General features: G+C 38.3%; 2 protein-coding genes across 2 annotated transcripts; one reads left to right on the top strand and one right to left on the bottom strand.

Annotated features, from left to right (window-relative positions):
* Positions 1 to 757: 757 nt before the first annotated feature.
* On the bottom strand, positions 758 to 12,162 carry ushbp1 (Usher syndrome 1C binding protein 1). Its single transcript, XM_060879315.1, has 14 exons — positions 11,842 to 12,162; positions 10,204 to 10,322; positions 9,956 to 10,107; positions 8,365 to 8,534; positions 7,926 to 8,135; positions 7,495 to 7,724; positions 7,196 to 7,336; positions 6,948 to 7,024; positions 6,380 to 6,467; positions 6,017 to 6,245; positions 4,265 to 4,423; positions 2,749 to 2,846; positions 2,473 to 2,595; positions 758 to 1,157 (listed from the first exon to the last, which is right to left on the bottom strand). Exons 1-14 carry the CDS (start codon positions 11,848 to 11,850, stop codon positions 992 to 994), a joined length of 1,971 nt encoding a protein of 656 aa, XP_060735298.1. The 5' UTR covers positions 11,851 to 12,162; the 3' UTR covers positions 758 to 991.
* Positions 12,163 to 14,207: 2,045 nt separating this feature from the next.
* babam1 (BRISC and BRCA1 A complex member 1) lies at positions 14,208 to 20,458 on the top strand. The gene is made up of 9 exons (XM_060879304.1): positions 14,208 to 14,318; positions 15,134 to 15,558; positions 16,035 to 16,093; positions 16,179 to 16,299; positions 17,276 to 17,354; positions 17,462 to 17,486; positions 17,930 to 18,059; positions 18,150 to 18,236; positions 19,541 to 20,458. The coding sequence occupies exons 2-9, from the start codon at positions 15,151 to 15,153 to the stop codon at positions 19,739 to 19,741; spliced, it is 1,110 nt and encodes a 369-aa protein (XP_060735287.1). The 5' UTR covers positions 14,208 to 14,318; positions 15,134 to 15,150; the 3' UTR covers positions 19,742 to 20,458.
* The last annotated feature ends 607 nt before the right edge of the window (positions 20,459 to 21,065 follow it).

The following is a 21,065-nucleotide window of genomic DNA, read 5'->3' as shown; positions in this document are numbered from 1 at the left end:
GGTCTTTTCATAAAGTCTACAAAAATCTGAACACCAAAATGGAAAAATCCACTCAGCTGCTTACAGTTTGTATCTATTATTATGTTTTTTTATTACATTAAAAGATCATATAAAAGTGCTATTGTATTGATACTATATAATCTATAGCCCCATAAATCCTCGTATAAGATTGAGAATAATCCTGAACTCAGGATTCATTATCATTACGCTGATCAGTGCAGCACATGCAGCAGACTCGCTCATCCATCCCTCTGATCTTCTTTATCTCTAGTTCAGGCTAGAGTCTCAGTTAAGCATGGCCTCATAACCCCTACATTCACAGGCTTCAACAACGGTACAGGCCGCCCTTTGACCCCAGGGGGTGTGACACTCAACCTTTGCCTCAACCTTCTGACTGGCATTCGCAGCTGTGGCCGACTGCCCCGAGGCTGGGGGTTGGGAGCGTGCGGTCTTGAGAAAGGTGGACTTAGTAAAAAGAGGAGACAAATGGCAGAGCCGAGATCCTCTAGGTTTAGCCTCTTTTGTCTTTTATCTTTTGTTTGACCGGAGTGAAGGGCCAGATCGTTGCAGGGAGCGTGTTTTTTTGCATGCAGAAAAATACATGACCTTTGGTAAACACTGCTCCCATTTTCTCGTGATCTGTTCATCACAGTGTTCCACAAAGGCACCTTTAAATGAGCAAGCTTATATGATTTGAATAATAACAGCATGTTTTGTAAAAAAAAAATAAATAAATAAAATAATAAAAGGCCACTCATTATCTCTAGTGTGGTTTATACTGAAAGGTTTAAAGGACACTTAAGGCATTGCTTTGCAAATAATTTGGCAATGTTCCTTTCATTGAGATGCCTAAATGAAACTTTTCACTGCGACCTAAACAATGTAATAAACTCCACTGATCTAAGGTGCCTCCTGGAACTTAAGTTACATACAATATTAAGCCCAATTATTTTTTTTATTGCAGTTACATTCCAGTTCATAAAATGTTTTTTTAGAGCACTGTCTCCTCTTTCTTCCACTTCAGTGCCTCCAGCGTGGTCTTAAGTTCAGTCAGTTGAGACTCGTGACGTTCCTGCATAGCTGTCATTTGTCGCTCGATCCTCCACAGCTGCTCGTGGTGTTTTTTGCGAGCGTTCCTGCATGCACTCATGGCTTTACTGTGAAAAAGAAAGCCTCAGATAAATTCATTTGTTTGCAATCAGCCTTTATAGGGTTTAAAGCAATAGTTTTGATGGAAAATCAAAATGGTTCCTTTTATTATAAATGCTAACATTATCCACTACACATGAATAATATCAAACTAATACTGCATCATCAATTGATGCATTGTCAGGGACCAGCTAAAATGTGGCTTTGTTCGTAACTAAATGACAAAAATAAACAATTCCCAGACTAGATAGTGATAAATAGCTTAGCTAGTCTTCGCTTAGTTAGTTTTGGCTTAGTCTAAGGTATAGTTTTATAGCCCAGGTGGTGGCCTGCTATAGTTTTATTGGAAAAATGAGAAACAAATAAGAAATAATAAATAAATTCTATTTATATAAATCCTCCTTTTGAAAGACTACTACTTTTGCCTTAAAATAAAATGCTTGTAAAATAGTTTAACACACAACCAATGAACACTGAAGTCCTTCAGAAGCTCAGTTTTTTTTTTTATTTCATTAGATTTTTAAGTTAACAGATTTCTTTGTTTTCCTGAATGCAGCGCAGAGAACCTTGAAATTCCTTTAAATGCCTTTAACATCATATGACACACACATTACAAAAATTATTCCTTTCAGAAACTCTTTTCAGAATCCTTTCAGAATCATAATCTTCTGTCATTGTGCAGTCCAGACTTTTCAGTTCATGACTCATAACATTTATCACTTGGAGTTTCAATACAATGCTTTATCTGTGTGTGTGTGTAATTACTGTATATTCTGAAAAATCTGTTTCATGTCAGCTTGATATAAAAACGTGTTACATCAGTATATGAAAAACAAACAAAAAAGTCAACTACGCTGCATATTATTCACTGGCATATGATTAAAAAAGTTAAAACAGGTTACATCAAACCTGCCTTTTAATCTTATTATACCTCTAAGTACCAGCTTACATTACAGTATGTAAATCATCTGCAACATAGAAGCTACGTATTATTGCTATTTAATGATTCTCATTTGTTCGGTTCAAATATAAAAATATATTTAGAGCACCGTACTACATTTTCATCTCTTTCATATATTCTGTAGCTTAACAACATCTGCTGCAGCGAATAACATACAGCTTTCTCGAAAACTGAAACTTTAATCAGATTACATCTATTTCTGTGAAGCATTAAGCATTACCCCTGATGCTCTGTCCTCTAATCATAAGCTTAGTCCTAAAAAAGTAGCCCTGATTCTTCACTGACTGCCAGACCATTTGAGTTCACCAGAAAAAAAAACAGTTGAAACAAAATAAAAAGTGAAATAAATAATGGTGCCGTACTTGTGAAAGAACAAGAGGCGGGTGACTTCCTCCTTGTTAACTCTCCTTTGTGTGGTGCATTCTAACATCTCTGTGTCCAACAACTCTCGTAAAGATGTCACTCTTCTCTTCAGGGTCTGCTCCCTGCAGAAGATAACAGATAAACTTTCACTCACATTTACTCTTCATGTTTATAGCAATATTACATCGATAGCTATACTACTGTATGCTGTATTTCAGTAAAAAAATTTATTCACTGATTTCACTGTTAATTCAGGGTCACAAAAAGCTTTGCACCTTTGAATCACTGCCTGAAGTTCTGTCATGATGGCATGACTCCTTGGCCCAGGATTTAACTCTCCACACTCCAGCTTGGCCCGATACTCCTCTATCCTCTGAAGGAAACGGAAGTCTTCATGTTAAATTGCAGTGTCCAGCACATCCATTTGAAAATGCCTTTTTGTTCTCAATATTTTTTCTATGATTATGACTATAAAACAAACTTCTTGGTAAAATAGTGCAGGACTTTGTATTATGCTGATGAGGGCCTAGCAGAAGTCCAACACATTCTTCAAGCCTGATATTATCATGAAGCAAATAGAAACCCTTTTAACCAGTACACTGGTGTTCTGTTCCACCGGCAGAATGGAAATTGACTTATCAGATATTTTTAATCAGTACAAACAAATGAATTATTTTATTGCAGCAAGTCTGATATAAAATGAGTCAGGACTCTGTTGGCTTTCAGTGTTTTTCCCTCTGTTGATAACCATATACTGAATTTTAGTGGCAAACAAAAACTTGGGACATCTCAGAGAGCAGAAATGGGTTTGATATCATCATTTAGTTTGAAACATATGTTTGAAGACATTTTAGTTTCTTTGGAATTGTTCTCAGAAACATTTGCCCTCAGCAGACTAGGTAAAACAGTAATACTTATGAAAGTGTCTACATTATCCACCCCTATTGAGTGTGAGATGAAAAGAAATTCAGTACTAAAATGGACACAATCAAAACAGCTACAGATTCCGTTTTTTGGCTTTTGGTAAAAAGAGTTAAATTCAGTTTCACAACTTGACCCGAGATCACCCTTCTACTTCTGCATTGTGTTGCAGAATCTTTCTTACAATACTAGAATCGTTGCAGAATCTTTCTTCTATACTATATAACTACTGCAACTTCAAAACCTTATTTATGGGCATATTTAGGAAAGAAATTTTATTTTAAGAAAGCATTTTGAAACAGTTTTCTCCAAACTACTTCTGAAAAATAAACATGCTATTTTTGGAACTCTGAAAAAATTTACAAGTCTTCCAAATCAGAACAGCTTTGAAATCTCTAATCCAAACTCCAATGTACATTTCTTGCTCATTCATGCAATTAACTAATCAGCCAATGAGAGAATGGTACAAAAACTTCAAGTGAGCAGTAGAAGTGTTTCCACACCTGGTTCCTATCTTTTCAAGTCAATCCATCAAAGTGTACAGATGCCAAAAACCATTTGGCTTCACAAAAGTACTGGAGCATTCTTGGCTTTGTTTGCACAAATTTTGTGACCCTTCTGAAAGGGGATTCTTTACTTCTACCGTATGGTGGAAAAGAACCTGGCATTTAATCACTGTGCATGACTCTCACTTATAATGTCATCATTCCAGTTAGGTTAACATTTACACCGGGGTGTGTGAATTGATTCTGCATCTATCACAACATCACAGACTTAAAAGCATACAAAAGTGAGTATTTGAGAAGGTTTTGAGCATTATCAGGTCATGCCCTAATGCTAACTAGGCCACATGACAGGAAAAAAAAGCACCTGTTGATCTGCACTCCTTTCCTCCAGCTCCTCTCGCAGGCTCTGTGCCAAGGCAGCCCCAGCTGAACCATGACACCTATGGGCCACAAAAGAAAGCTCTAAAGAGCACCGCTCCTTTTCCTTCAGCCTGATGAGTTCCCGCAACTCAGACATCTCCTCCTACAAATAAGGCATAAAAAAACAACACTATGATTTGTGACTTTTATATTAAAATACAATATATGGCTGTTAAGTTCAGGTATTTATTGCTATTGTGTGAGTTGTTGGTACTCAAAAAAAAGAAATTGTAATTGTAATTGTCTGGTAATTTAATTTTTAGTTGCTTGTCTGATTTGGACGAGGTTTCCAGACACATGTCTTACATCATGAATATGTCCATGCTTAGAACAAACAATCACATAAATCAGTGCAGCCAGTGTAGCGAAAACTCTAGAAAATATAAATCATATTCCAAAACAAAATACACACACTTAAAGTGACCAGGTGTGTGGTTTGTTCTCCATACAGTCTTTTAACTAGCTTGCTAGCTAATCTTACCCCATTAGCTCATTACCTCAAAATTGTTCAAAGCATCATCAGAGTTACACAAGACCGATGCAGAAAGCAAACTCTGTTTAAGATTTAGCCGAGAGATCACAACCATGAAACCCCTTTTTCTGTCAAAAAGGGCTTGTGTTTTAGCTAGTTATCTAGAATTAACCAGCTAGCTTGATCTGTCTTTCTGTGTGTAGTGTTACACATTGGGAATGGGTTCACAATAGAGCTTACGCTCATTCTCAAACTAAATAAAAGACAAGATCACATCTTACATTAACATTACCTGAAGCACTTGACCTCTATCTGCATGATCTTATGCTCAGAATCCCTGCCACATGAGTGCTTTGAATGGGTTTGCTTAATAAAATGTAATTAACATAAGAGAAGGTGTGAGAATAAAAATATTTTCCACCAATCTGGATGGGGGATGGGGGGGCACGGTGGCTTAGTGGTTAGCACGTTCGCCTCACACCTCCAGGGTCGGGGTTCGATTCCCGCCTCCACCTTGTGTGTGTGGAGTTTGCATGTTCTCCCCGTGCCTCGGGGGTTTCCTCCGGGTACTCCGGTTTCCTCCCCCGGTCCAAAGACATGCATGGTAGGTTGATTGGCATCTCTGGAAAATTGTCCGTAGTGTGTGATTGTGTGAGTGAATGAGAGTGTGTGTGTGCCCTGTGATGGGTTGGCACTCCGTCCAGGGTGTATCCTGCCTTGATGCCCGATGACGCCTGAGATAGGCACAGGCTCCCCGTGACCCGAGGTAGTTCGGATAAGCGGTAGAAATGAGTGGATGGGGGATGCTCAGTGGCTAAGGCGTTGGACTACAGATCGAAAGGTTGTGAGTTCAAACCACAAGTACACCAAGCTGCTACTGCTGGGCCCCTGAGAAAGGCCCTTAACCCTCAATTGCTCAGCTGTATTAAATGGGATAAAAAATGTATGTCTCTCTATATAAGGGTATATGCCAAATGCCATAAATATAAATGCAGTCTTACAACATGCACTCCACTTATTGTTGGGATCTAAGCCATATTTCATTTACAGTACACATTATGATGTCTGAAGAAATGTTTAAACTCATGGTATCTTAAGTATGTAACCTAGTGAGCCAGCATTAATGATTCAATGTCAGAGATTTAAGCACTTATGTACGTCGCTCTGGATAAGGGCGTCTGCCAAATGCTGTAAATGTAAATGTAAATGTAAATGTTAGCTCACCCTGGCATTGACTAGTTCATGCAGTAGGGCTGTTTTCTCTTCTTTGGGGTTGTTTGAGGACAGATAGCTTAGCCTTCTTGCTCCAGCCAGTGTGCCTGTATCAGGGCTGAGCTTCCCTTCTCCTCTCCTGGTCTCCTGAGGAATACACACTGCTGCCCTGTCCTGCTTCAGACGGCCAATCCTCTGCTGAATGACTCTAGTCTTTTCTTCAAATTCCTCTGAGGACAAACTAAGAACAAAGAAAAACATTTGGTTTTAGTAGAGGTGAAAGAGTCAGACATTTTGACTCTAAATTGACCATTGGCTGCATAATAAACTGTACTGCATATATATAGTGAATAATGAAGAATGAAAGGCTTTGACCTGTTCTGGGTGCTCACTGTTGTACAGGATGACTCCTCATTAGCAGTATTCAAATTGGCAGTTTGTTCTGGGGCAGTTTGTTCTTGCTCTGTAAAAAGAAATCGGAAGGAATATAGAAAGAAAGAAAAGTAAGAAGTGTTTCTAATGTTCTGTGGAGCACTATTCAGCAATGTAAGGAAATTATTATTATTATTATTATTATTATTATTATTATTATTACTTAAAAATGTGTCTGTTCTGCATCTGTAGGTTTGTGTAATATCATGTGAAATGATGACCCAAAAAATCCCATTCAGCAACAAAACTTTATTACATCAGCACTTTCTTTTATTGAACATTTCATGAATAGCACTGTAACTTCCAAATACGTCACTGAAAATTTAAGATGTTTTCAGAAGTTTCCACATCCAGTGATTTTTTAGCTAGGGTTTTTTAGCTAGGGTTCTTGCTACCTTATATATATATATATATATATATATATATATATGTATATATATATATATATATACACACACACAGTATATAAATGTGTGTGAGAGAGACACGACACATAATGTGTGTAAGATACCTGCTAACGCAGCATTCTGTCCTTTCCTGGCTTCATGCAAGCACATCAGCTCACTGTAAGCCTCTTCACATTCTTCACTGTCAATCAAAAATCTGTTTGTTACTCTCGCATACAAATACTAATAAACATTTGTTAGTCACATAAAGTTATGCCAAGAAGCTTTATTGAGAATTTTCTTACATCAACACACCATTTGTAAAATCAGTGTTTGCTGCAGCATGCAGTGTCGAAGCAGAGGTCACACTGACCAGTATGTGAGGGCCATGTGCAGTGCCGAGTAGTCAGCCTCGTGGCGGCTTAGAGCCATGCTGATCTGTTCTGACTCGCTTTTTCGTCTCTCTAGAGCTGCTGTTAGACGCTCGTTTCTTGATTTCAGTCTCTCCAAGGACCTTCACACCAAGCCATATAGTATATATATTAATAATGATAGATTTCTATGCAACAGAATCAACCAGGAGGGAGTCCTGTTCCCATATCAGTTCTGAAATTGTATAAAAAAAACAGTTTGGAACAGTTTGTGTGGAAATATGCCAAATACACGCCTCACCTCTGGAGATGCTCCGTCTCAGTTTCCAGAACTGAGTTGCCAGAACTGGGTCTTGGTGGCCTGGACGGAGAGCCAAGGGGTGAGATGGGCATTCTACGCGAGATAAGAGGAGACGCTGGGAATGGAGGAGATGCCCAATGAGGGCTTGGGGTCCTACTAAAGGACAAGGATGGACTTCTGGGAGGGGAACAACTAGCTGTAATCAGCCATTTGTTTTTCAGCTCGTCCAACTATTGCCAAGAGGAGCATTTAAAAGGCTGTTAGACATTTGTAATATTGCTCAACAAGATATGTTTTGTTGTTCCAGCTCAAAACTAATCAATTAAATGTTGCACAGAAAACAAGTACAAGCTAGTTTACTATATTTGGGTTATGAGGGGGAACAAAGCAAATGAATATTTGGATTGATTGATTATAACATAGTGCATAACCTTCTCTCGAAGTCTTTTCTTCTCTTCCTCTATCTCCAAAATGGATTCTTCCATTTTCTTCTGTTCTTCTTGATATTTCTGCAGGCTGCTGCTCAGTTTCCGGTTGAGTTTACTCAGTGACAGAACCTCTTTTTGATACTTTTGACGCTCTTTAGTAGGTAAAGCAGATGGGTACGAGATTCCAAGCTCCCTCTCCATTTCTACTAATACCTGAAACAGCAGTTAAATTAAAGCGTTTAATTAAAAAGGATATCCTGTTCTTAAGCACAAAAAGCAATTAGGGACCAAATAGAATGTGATTTGTAATTAGTAACATTATACAAGTAACCTGCACTAATGTGGCAGGGATTCAAAGCATAAGTAACATTAGTAAATTTTTAGAGTGAACCATTTCTTAAACTAGAGCTTGGTGTGAGAATCAAGAAAGGTAGAACCTTACTTGTGTGGCATGAACCCATGTATTACGTGCGGCAGAAATGTGCTCCTCCTGAGCTTTTTTATCATCGTGAACATGGGGAGTGACCAGCTTTCTCCCTCTGACTGCAGATGACTCCAGAGTGGACAAAACCTCCTGGAGCTTTGTCCATAGCTCTGCACTGCACCCTGTGGCTAAACATGATAAATGCAATATGAAGATTATGGAATATAGATAATGTTCATTAAAGATTACTGTGATCTTCACCTCATGCTGTACATATTTATATGCCTACAGTTTCACTGCAACAAATGTATATACACGTTAGGGCAAAATGAATTATTTACTTGCTAGAAACGTGTTTCAGAAATGTCTGTTTGTCATTAAAAAAAAAACTATTAAAAAATGAGGAATAGTGTGTGCATTTTCCTTTCTAAACATTCTCTAATTAACCTATCAGCCTCCAAACCTCAACTGTTGGTTTTTTATGTGTAAATTTTTTTTAAAGGATAAAAACTATTTTTTCTGCTGTTTCTGCCTCTTTCATTTTCATTCCACGTTTCAATTGCATTTTATTTGTGTAGCAACAAAGCACATTGTCACAAAGCAGCTTGCTATCTAACATGCTAACTTTTCAAATATAAATGATTATATATTTATAATTTAAACGAACAAGCCAGTGGTAACGGTGGTGAGGAAAAACTCCCTGAGAACTAGAGATAAAAGGTAGCCCATTCTCATCTGGTTACACCGGAGAGTGATTATAAATCATCTCCAATTTTCTCTCACTGTCCGAAATGTCTTTTAATATCTTATTATATAACTTTTGTAGATAAATTATAAATGGAGATGAGTTTTTTCCCTACTTTTCTCTCTCACAGAAACCTTGGGGATAGATTAAGGATAATCCAGAATGGTGACAAAAATACAAATAATATTCAGGGTCTCTCGGTGTGAACAGAAAGAATGATGTATGGCTTTCACCTAGATGTAATACACAATAAACTTTAGATATTTCTAGTGTGCTGTTCTGCAGGGAAAATATCAGGACACAGCAAGCCAGCATTTTTTTAAATTACAGAGCAACACATTGTGCTGCAGGACATCCATGAAACAAGTTCCTGTTATTGCTTGTTATGGCGGCTATAAATAGCCATTTCCTCACTGGTCTCTTGAAGTTCATGAGGTAAAGACGTCAACCTGTCATGTCAACAAGGACGTGCAAAGCCCATGATCCCATGAAGATATCAATTAAAGAAAAGGCTTTATGTCTAAAATGAAATAACACTAAAGGACTCCTCTAAATAAAATTGTAAAATACACATCTCCTATAGAAAACCTTGACTTCCTTGAATCATTATAAATCTGTTATATGAATTACAGCTGGAACAATTACCAACTGTTATTGTCTGATGGAGAATTGGAGAATTCAACAGAGGTGTATTCACTGAATGTAGTAACCTTGAAAGAAAAATTTAAACTCTCCCTCAAGAGACAAATCTAGAGTATGGGCGCATGTGAAATACACTGACTGATTTAAAGTAGCACCCTTTTTATTGTTGGGAAGGAAGCACCCAATTTAGTGTTGGTGGGGTGTTGTGGAAATAAAACCTGCCTTCATATTTCTCTGAGTATTGTTTGGTGAATGACTTCACAGATGCTGTTCCTCTATGAGCCACTGGGCTGTTCTGTGGTACCAGGGGACTGGGCTTCAGCTCTGAAACTGGCTTACAGGCTTGAGTCTGTGTCTCATAGTCTCTTGGATCCCTGAAAAAATATATATTAAAAAATTTGAAATAAAGTTTTAGGTGTGTACACAATGCAAACATTTTCTTACAAACACAGGTGGGAATGTGCATTTACCGTGGTATTTTCAGAGCACTCATCTTCACATTAAGCTCAGATATGATTTGGAGTAAAGTCCCAACCTCGGCCTCGCACTGCGCCAGCTCTGACTCAGCACACGCCAGACTGTCTGTCTTCTACAAGACACATTTCTTAGTGAAATTAATACATCACTTCCTTTAAATTAAAAAAGAACACAGTATGTTAGATTTTGTTTAAAGAACTTGGTAACAGTTTATTGACACATGTCAAAAATTGGGATGAAATTAAACAGTAAGTGAACAGTGAGTTCTCAAAGTTGAGATGATGGAAACAGGAAAATTGGGCAAGTGTAAAGATCCAAGTGACTGTGACGGTACAAAATGTGATGTCTAGATGACTGGTACAGAGCATCTCCAGAACAGCATCTTGTGTGGTGTGTTTCTGGTCCAAGGAAGGACAACCAGTTAACAGGATCATGGGCATCCAAAGCTCACTGATGTGCATGAGGTACAGTATGAAGGCTAGCCAGCTTGGTCTGATCACACAGTTCATCCTGGCTATGATAGAAAGTATGTCGGAACATAGTGCAGCAGAGATTGCTGTGTCTGGAGCTGTGTAGCTGCAGATGAGACAGCATGTCCATGGTGACACCTGTACACCTCTGTTAGTTCATACAATAGGCACATTAGTATCAGAACCAACGAAACTCAGAACTTGCAGGACTTAAAGGATCTGCTGCTAACTTGTTGGTGTTAGATACCACAGCACATATTTAGAGGTCTAGTGGAGTCCATGGCTTGTGAAACAATATTCAGGGGGTGGTTTCAGTGTTATGGCTGATCAGAGTATATATTGCCCCAGTATTATTTCCAGGTGAAACGGTTACGTTTATTTTATTGTTTATCTACAAAATGTAAACTGATATGTATCTGCAAACAAGACAACAAGTAAACAATTCAGCCCAAAAGGTAAAATTGAAGGAAAATTTATTTAAGGAGTATCCATTAAAAAGGATGCCAGTGTTTTTCTGTGTTTTTCAACCTGAGCATTTACCGATGATATGAAGGACTAAAGGTTAAGCTTAAGAAGTGAAGATGGAAAATACTTGTAAAGGAGATGCAAAGTTTAAAACTGCTAAGATTTTCAGGTTAGGTTATTTGACCTTTCAGATTTCAGGAACATCAACGAAACGAAACACACTAAATGTCTTTGTTGTTTTTCTGTGTGCGAAAAAAAAATATTTGTGGATGAAAATGTTACTGTTAGTGTACAGCCTTCTGTTTTAAACAAAGGAAACAGAGGAAACACACATCCTGAAAGCACACTTCCGGCTTCTGTACTTGCCAAACTCAAATTCTTGAAAAAATACTTAATTCTTAGTTCTTCTTGTCTTTATTAGTGTGTAAACATGGGTCAGATATATGAGGTTTCTGCTGAAAAAAGTAATTACCTTTTTTCTCCGTTAGTTGTAAAGTTAAACACAAATGGATTACTCATACAGTTTATTTACAAAACAGCAAACATCCTAATGTTAATATTCATTATATGAATTTTGTCTAGTCCATGAATTGCTTTCCCTACACAGAGGCCTTAGTCTACTGAAAACATGCAACCAGGCAATAAAAGGAGTCATGTTACACAGCCACAAGTCAAGGTATAAGGAAAGGTACTCACCTCTGTCATTCTGGTTCCCTTGCTACACTTTTTCCTCTGTCCCTTTGCTTAAGAACACAAAAAGTACACAGCAGAGCGGCAGGCTTCTGGATAGGATTGGTGTCCTGCTGCTTGGGGTGTGATTATAGGCTTGAGTAGATCCACACAGTGCCAGTCTCGTGGCATGCAGCACTGTCGGATCAGGAAGAGTTGTTTATTTTTTTCCATCCCCACCTCTTTGCTAGCTAATGGTTGCTCTGACTCTATTCAAAGAGCTACATTTTCTCCTCTACATTGTGATAAAGACATCTGGTAACTAATGGAAGCCATGATTACAGCCCCCACCCATGCCCTTGCGTGATCTTTTCCTGTTTTCGTTTAGACTCGTTTGCCTATGTTGAAAACCAGAGCAAAAGTGTATGTTGTGGGAAAGTATGAGACAGTATGAGAAAAGGTGTAATATCATTACACATACAGTACTTTACTCAGTAAAGGTATGCAAAAAAATTTGAGTTATTCTGGCATTTTACCAAAGTAAGCTTCCTCTTCCTTAATTTCCATATTTCTTCCATTTTCAGGCTCAGCCTAGTAAACCTGTGGTATGTTTAACGGTTAAAATGAATGGCGGCTGCTTACGTAAAAGGTACATCCATCACCTACTTGATAAATGGGTTTTGGAAGGAATTTCATTGTTTGCATATGAAGCTTTGGCTCGTCAACTTGTCAGTATAGTAAAAAGTAAAGTAAAGTGATTAACCAAACTCTTTTTGATTTAATATGTGGAAAAAGACTCACTAAGTTAGAATGAGAATTTAAAACACTAAAGGAATTTCAGGTTTACTATCATGTGCATAAAAAGTGCTTTAAGCCTCTGTGTACAAGAAAAGTCGTACAGTCGCTACAGTTGTACACTCCCACTCAGTGACACTGCAAAAATAATAAGTGAACAACAGACTGTTGTCTCCATGATTCCTCAAAGTCTAGTCAAATTCTTCTCTCGCCAAATTTTATTTTTGTTATCTTTTTTCTTGTCTGTAATTATAATGCTGGTTCAAAATTTTAGAAGACTTGATTATTTGATGTAAAGCAAAATCTTTACTTTACAGAGATAGTTTACACTAAAGAGATGGTTGTTGACTTCAGAAGAGCACAGAGCGACCACTCTCCACTGATCATCGATGGATCATCTGTAGAGATTGTCAAGAGCACCAAATTTCTTGGTGTTCATCTAGCGGAGAACTTCACCTGGTCACTCAACACCAGCTCCATCACCAAGAAAGTCCAGCAGCATCTCTACTTCTTACAAAGGCTGAGAAAGACAAATACTTTCTACAGAGAGACCATGGAGAGCATTCTGAGCAGCTGCATCACTGTCTGGTTTGGGAACTGCACCATCTCTGATCGCAAGACCCTGTAGCGGATAGTGAGGACAGCTGAGAAGATCATTGGAGTCTTTCTAACCCTCTATCATGGACACTTACACCACACGCTGCATCCGCAAAGCTAACAGCATTGTGGATGACCCCACACACCCGTGACACACACTCTTCACCCTCCTGCCATCTGGAAAAGGTATCGAAGCAATCGGGCCCTCACAACCAGACTTGTAACAGTTTCTTTCCACAAGCAATCAGACTCCTTATTAACTGAACTGAACTGTACTCAACACAATACACACACACACACACACACACACACACACACACACACACATACACACAATCAACCGTATGGACTGCAATGACCCACAACAAATACACACTCTTCCAATTTACATCCATGTCTACAGCACCATCATATTAAACTGTTTACATGCTGTTTTGCACACTGCTTTTGCTCTTAGCACATGCTGTCCCACATTCCAGTCAATTGCTGTTTCGCACAATAATTTACAATACCTCATGTAACTGCTGTTAATATAATACTAATGTGTTCTTTCCAGTATTTCTGAACACGCAATGGTGATTAAACATACAGTATATACACTGATCCATGCTGCTTTTGAGCACTGTCTTTTGTGTGATGTCTTGTATTGTTTGTTTGCAGTCATTTGTCCTGCACTGTCTTTATGTCTTTTTGTCTTGTCCTGCACTGTTTGCACCAGGTTGCACAGATGCACTTTTTTGTAGCTAGGAATAACTTACTAAGTCCTTAGCTCTGTCTTTGTTTTATGTAGCACCATGGTCCTGGAGAAACGTCTCATTTCACTGTGTACTGCAGCAGCTATATACAGTATGGTTGAAATGACTATAAAAGCTTCTTGACTTGACTTGACTTGACTTGACTTGACTTGACTTGACTTGACTTGACTTGACTTGACTTGACTTGACTTGACTTGACCACTCGGTGGCGGTGATGCTCTAAACGCTCGTCTCTCCTTCAGCCTCTGTCGACGAAGTAGAACCAAATGAGGAAGTGTTGATATTTCTTTCACGTACCTGTCGCTACATTTTGACAGATTTTAGTAAGCCGTATAAACTCCTTCAGATTACGATTCTGTAAGTAAACTTTTAGTAACACATAAACGTTAGACATTTTTGCATCGGTGCTGACGGATTGTTGCTTGTGTAATGAAGGACATCTCGGTGCTGTTTGAATTCGAGTCTGAGTTGTTTATCATTTGTAGGATTGTGTGGCTTTATTCTTTGCTTGAAAAGACGTTTCTCGGGTTGAGTTTTTGTCCTGAAGCTTTGTGTAATGGCAGATACAGTAATGTATGTTGTGGAGAAGGTGAGTAACACTGACGTGATCACGGATAAGGATGTTGTTCAGCATTAATGTAAGTGTCCCAAAGTCCACCATCCGTGATCAGATCAGTGTAAGTGAATTTTGCTTAATAACATTTACGAGAAACATCCCCATAAATTGCAGCGTCTGTAGCAAATGACCAAAGACTTGTTTAATGATTTAAATTTTTCTGGCAAAATCAGAAACAAATGCTGCAAAAGTTAATGTAAGGGTTGCGTTATTTTATCAGTGAATCCCAGTGAGATGCAACTCTCTCTCTCTCTCTCTCTCTCTTTTCTTCTTCTTCTCTGTCTAACTCTCACTGTCTCTTTCTGTCTGTCTCTCTATATATACATATACAGTGTGTGTGTGTGTGTGTATATATATATATATATATATATATATATATATATATATATATATATATATATATATATATATATATATATATATAAATATATATATATATATATTGTATACATATATGTATATATAATCTAGAATATGAATGTCAAAATAAGGTTGTCATTTGAATTAAACATTCTTCTGAATGCAGTGTAACATGTCATAATATTTTTTTACACAGAATCATAAGCAGGTGTGATGGAGAGCGCAGATCCTGGCCCAGCTGATGGAGAAGAGCGAATGACAGAACTACGTCCGAGGACACGCTCCAATCCGGAGGGAGCGGAGGACAGACGGAGCAGTAACGGTGGTCTAAACAGTCCTCCACCCTCACAGCCTACTGTGGGAAGCCGAGTGGAGGGAGAAGGAGAAGCAGCCAGCACTGATAGTCCTCCAGCTTCAACATCCACCATCACGACTGCTATTCCCAACCCCATCGCTGCTGCAGCTACAACCACAACAAGCAGCATGTCCAATTCAGTGCCTGCTTCACTGGCCGCTGCCAAAGAAAGACCCAAACCAATCCAGACCTCACTGGCATCACAGATCCCTCCAGCAGCAGAACTCCAGTTACGAGCACCAAGAGTCAACTGCCCTGAGAAAGTGGTGAGTCTCTAAATTCTTATTGATAAACAACTATCTAAATTGTACTTCATTGTTAAGTCATTGGGGGGCACGGTGGCTTAGTGGTTAGCACGTTCGCCTCACACCTCCAGGGTTGGGGGTTCGATTCCCGCCTCCGCCTTGTGTGTGTGTAGTTTACATGTTCTCCCCGTGACTCGGGGGTTTCGTCCGGGTACTCCGGTTTCCTCCCCGGTCCAAAGACATGCATGGTAGGTTGATTGGCATCTCTGGAAAATTGTCCCTAGTGTGTGATTGCGTGAGTGAATGAGAGTGTGTGTGTGTGCCCTGCGATGGGTTGGCACTCCGTCCAGGGTGTATCCTGCCTTGATGCCCGATGACGCCTGAGATAGGCACAGGCTCCCCGTGACCCGAGGTAGTTCGGATAAGCGGTACAAAATGAATGAATGAATGAATGTTAAGTCATTGTGGTGATGGCATGTATTATGTTTACGAAATAGATCATCTGTTTGGATTTGTCAGAAGAGATGTGCCTGCAAAAGCTGGAGTCCTTCAATGGGTAATATTCTTCACTCAACGTTAAATTGAACTACATGTACAATATCATAGAAAGCTGTACGTTTGAAATGAGTTCTCTTCTTCAGATCCAAGACGAACGCCCTCAATATCTCCCAGAAGATGATTGAGATGTTTGTGAGAACAAAGCACAAAATAGACAAGAGACACGAGTTTGCCTTGGTGGTGGTCAATGATGATGCCTTGTGGGTGAGTAGTAAACGATTAACCGTTAATAAGATCTTCATCTGACCCACGAGCTTCACAACCCTTTATCTGATTGGATATCCAAATGTTGGTTTACAAACACTGTGATACACTGGGATTTCTGGAGGGAGATTTGAAAAACAGCATGACATCCTTAAAAGTTATTTACAGCTTATGAGTATAAAGCACGTAGTGGTCAGTAATCTATCAGGTGCATTCTCTAGATTAAACTGGACTGATTCTTGGCAAGTTCTTGGCACTCACATGTATTTTATTCATCTTATGATACAGCAGTTTGCCAGTCCTAAAGGTTTGATCCTAAAGGAGATGCTCAAGCATTTGAATTATAAATGAACTATTTCTCAGTGTCTCCAGGATTTTAGATGGTTGTTTGTTCTTGTTTTGTTATTGTGACCAAAAATACTTAATTCTTTTTATTTATTTATTTATTTATTTTCCTTCCCCAAAATGTCTAATGCAGAGATTTCTGACTTATTATGGAAAACTACTTGAAATGGTTAAATTCCAAACACAGGACTCTTCTTTTAAAACTCCCTCCAGTGAAGACATATATGTACTTACTACATTTAATAGCTGTATTCATGGTTGATACACTTGAATCGAAGAGGCTTTGGCTGACTACACATGGTGATGTCACATGACTCATCTCAGCCCAAATCTGCGTTCCTTTTGAAAAAATTGCCTGATGTAGTTTGCTTGATTTTGCTCCTATTTCTGTGAAATTCTGGAGGAACTATGAGCTACGATGTTCAAGCAAATGAATCAACTTTTCTTGACCAATCAGCACTGAGAATTCATCTGTTCTGTGGTATAAATGTACACGTATACATGTTAGAATATTTGTTTAATGTATTGTATTAAAAAGAAAAAGAGTTGATCAAATACCACAAAGTGCCAGTTGTAAATATTAATCAAGGAATTAAAAAGCATTTGTTCTTGTCTTCTTTCCCTTCCCTAGTTATCAGGCTTCACCTCTGACCCACGGGAGCTGTGTAGCTGTTTGTATGATCTCGAAACTAATGTCTGCGAATCGTTCAGTATCCTTTTTGACATCCTTAATAATCGATTACTGATTAGGTGCCACATTACCAGATAGTAAAACAGGATTACTGTAAAATGATTATTTCTTAACACTTTAATGTAGACCTGGAGGATCTTCTCAACGTAATGTAAGTGTGATGATGCAATCTATGTGAAAAGCTGAGACTGTCTTTAGCTTTAGGTGTGCGTACATTTTTTTTTTTTCTCAGCTCTATTTTTTTTTTTTTCTGTTTTCTGTATTTTCCTGTATTTATGCGTTTTATGTCATAGAAGCAACATAGTTGCTCTTACTCTTACACACAGTAAGAGTCTGAACTGAATGGTTGTTCATTATTTCCAAGGAGACAGTTGGTTATTCCAAGAATATATGCAAAGAATGCAGAAAGTGAAACAAGAAATTTGGCTGGTTACAGAAGTTATATGCAGATTGGCTCAAATTACAAATCTACTACTGTTATGTTGCATGGTTTAAGTAATGACAGATCAGCATTCATTCATTTATTTATTCATGTGCACTCATATTGCATTAATAGTGTAATTCCATGCTATAAAATATCTTTTTTCCGTATAGTCTCCAAAAGATTGAACTTCCGCTGATGGAAAACGTTCAGACGATCCCACCACCGTTCGTGGTTCGTACTCTCCTCATTTACAGTCGGCAGGCAGGTCAGCTGCAGTTTAACCCGTCTGATGCTGTCAGTGTAAGTGAACGCATTTCTGTTTGAAGAACGCATGTCAGTTTGCTCAGTTCATTTGTTTCTCAAATGAAATCTTGAAATGTTGCCTTACAGAAAATGCTACGCTCTCCGTACTTCTTCTTCGATGTCATTTACCTTCATAATGGTGCTGACGAGCAGATGGATGACAGCAGCTGGAGGGTAATTTTATTTTCAACATCCTTCTGTTATAAAGGCTGAAATTAAAAATAAACCAAATCTTGTTAGAGTTAATTGTAAAAGTGTGCACCAGCTAGCACTTATTATGGAAAATAAGATAATATGATGTTTATTTTACAATTTTACCTGCAAACACTAAATTCTGTAATGTCGCATTTCAAATGAAACGAGTGTATCCTGTGACAACACAATCGAACACATCAGGGAAAATTAACACGAAATGAGAAAAGAAAAGGAAAGATGTCTTGCAGTGAAATAAAAACTAGCCTGCTTCTAATTAGATTGTGCATAGAATAATACTAAGAAGAAGATACAGAATATCAGTTCGGAAGGTGCAAAAAGTGATGTAGAACATGTGCAGTTGTGTTAAGTGTGTAACAGTAACATTGAGTGCAGCGTGTGGATGTGTCAGTGGAGTGCAGAGGGTTTAAGGAGCCCTAAGGGATCTGTATTGTGGACATGATGGTCTGTATTGAGGGGTCTAATGGCCTGAGGGATGAAGCTCCTCCTGAGACTCAGTTTTAGCCATAAGACTACAACACAAGTTATACAAGTTATTATAGTAGAGTTATACCACAATGCTGCTGAATTCCTCTGACAGCACAGTGGACAGTAGCACCAGCTACAGGGACAGGCCAAATCATTCAAATATAATTTAAACATACAGATTTGTGTATTTTTTAAAACCGTGTAATTGGTGATATGAAGTTTTCCATGAGGAGTATTTTGTTTAGAAGGAGTACCATTGCAGTAAAGCTGTAACATGAAGTTTTCCACCACAGGAAAGATGAAGGGCTTTGCAGTTTCTCGATGACACGCTGCATTTTATGAATGTATTTTTTTTTTTTAAGAGGAACCAAGCAGCTGTTTCAAGCTCCTATTACATATTATAAGTGTGCTAACAGAAAGGTACTCATCTCATGGCCAGTCCATAGCATTTATGCTTCCCACATGAATATTGATTTGGTATAAGAGGTCTGAAACACTTTTTGCTGTGATTGTGTTATTGAAATAGTCTTTTATATATACTTTATATTTTTTTTTACTTTTATACAGCACTGATAGCGATTTGCGATTGATAGGACTATTTTTGTAGCTTCTAATAATAAAAATGTCAACGCAACTGGTATGTATACTTTCACATTCGAATATAGCTGCATTTTTTCCTGTGTGCTTTAGTGCCCTTTGTCTTGAGCTGCTTGTTTATGTTTGACCGATTATCTTTGCAAAGCATCCTGTGACAGTAGCTTCCCTTACGATTTTCCACCCACCTCTCATCTCTGCAGGACACGTATGAATCTTTCTCCAAGTTGGACTCGAAGGGGACGTGCTACCGTTTTGAAGTGTCGCTGTGTGGCCCAGCCATCGAGCTGCATAACTGCATGGCTAAGCTTCTGTGTCACCCGTTGCAGAGACCCTTCCAGAGTCATGCCTCCTACAGCCTGCTAGAGGGCGACGAGCCACCAGAGATCGAAGCCACGGTGTAGAGCATCGATCACTAACCCTGCTCCTGGAAATCACACCGTAGAGCTCTGTTCTAACTCTGATGTAACACTGCTGTATCTGTATAATCAGTGTTCATGATGCGCCAGATCAGCCTTGTTGGATTTGGGTTTGAACGTCATGTGTACTGTAAGAAGGTGCAAGTAGATCTCCATGAACAGGATTAATGAAGGACTAGTTGACAAAGTGTCCTCTTCTAAGACTGTCTCCTGAGGATGGATGCTTTCTATATACTGGGGGAAATAACAAGAAAGTGAAATGTCTTTACATAAGGACTGCTATGGATTTTTATTAGCTTTGAGATGTTTAAGGGCAGGGCGATTGCCTTTTTTTCCCTGGTTCTACTCATCTTTTTTTTTTTTTGGCCTCTACTCTCTTTGCCTTCTAATGTAGCCACTATACATATATAATTTTTTGTCTTAATATTGTCTGTTTCATTTTAAATAACAAACACACAAGCCTTTAGGCTAGATTTGTGACTGGTGATGAATTTGAAGTACAAGACCTGGCCTTATTTTTAAATATTATGTTCGAAAATTCATTGAAATGAAACATTGTGATTACTCAAATGTGTAAAGACGTTCTGTCGAGTAAGGATGTGGTTAAATAAATAATAGAAAGTAAAGAAAGAAAGAAAGTTGTGCATTGAAATGAGCTTGGTTAGTGTATTTCAATTCAATTAAAATTTATTTGTATAGTGATTTTTTACAATTAACATTGTTTCAAAGCAGCTTTACAGAACATACACAAAGAACAAAAGGTTATTATAAAGAATAATATAAAGATTAATAGAATAAAAAAATCACGATTAATATTAGATATATTTAAATGTTTGTTTTTATCCCCAATGAGTGTGACTCAGGTGACTGTGGCGAGGAAAAACTCAATTGAATGGTAAAGGAAGAAACCTTGAGAGGAACCGGACTCAAAGGGGAAAATCATCCTCATCTGGGTGACACTGGAGGGTGTGATTATAAATATACAGATTTATGATAATACACATCATCGCTTTTAGTCAGATCTTTTTTCAACAGTCGTCACATACTGTATAGTGATGTATTTCTCTCAGATGAGCTGAATTCTTTGCTTTGGGTTGAAGATATGAAGAGACATTAATCTGGATTACTTTCTATCTGACACACTGTTCAGCATTACTTTTGTTTATACATGATAATGACACTGACCTGGATATGTACAGTATACATGAGAGGGGTAGTAGGATATTAGGAACAAACAATCTGAAAGATTGTTAACTTAAAATGACAATATGTGCTTGCATCTTTACCAGTGTCACACAAACAAAAATGC

Source organism: Tachysurus vachellii, chromosome 1 (assembly GCF_030014155.1).
Source record: "Tachysurus vachellii isolate PV-2020 chromosome 1, HZAU_Pvac_v1, whole genome shotgun sequence".
Lineage (NCBI taxonomy): Eukaryota > Metazoa > Chordata > Actinopteri > Siluriformes > Bagridae > Tachysurus > Tachysurus vachellii.
This window is presented reverse-complemented; position numbering and strand designations above follow the sequence as displayed.

Coding starts and splice junctions, on each gene's coding strand:
- babam1 (XM_060879304.1), top strand. CDS start 15,151: ATGGAGAGCGCAGATCCTGGCCCAGCTGATGGAGAAGAGCGAATGACA. Junction 16,094..16,178: donor AAGCTGGAGTCCTTCAATGG/GTAATATTCTTC, acceptor TCTCTTCTTCAG/ATCCAAGACGAACGCCCTCA. Junction 16,300..17,275: donor TCAATGATGATGCCTTGTGG/GTGAGTAGTAAA, acceptor TCCCTTCCCTAG/TTATCAGGCTTCACCTCTGA.
- ushbp1 (XM_060879315.1), bottom strand. Junction 8,136..8,364: donor CATGGGTTCATGCCACACAA/GTAAGGTTCTAC, acceptor CTGCTGTTTCAG/GTATTAGTAGAAATGGAGAG. Junction 4,424..6,016: donor ATGAACTAGTCAATGCCAGG/GTGAGCTAACAT, acceptor CCTTATTTGTAG/GAGGAGATGTCTGAGTTGCG.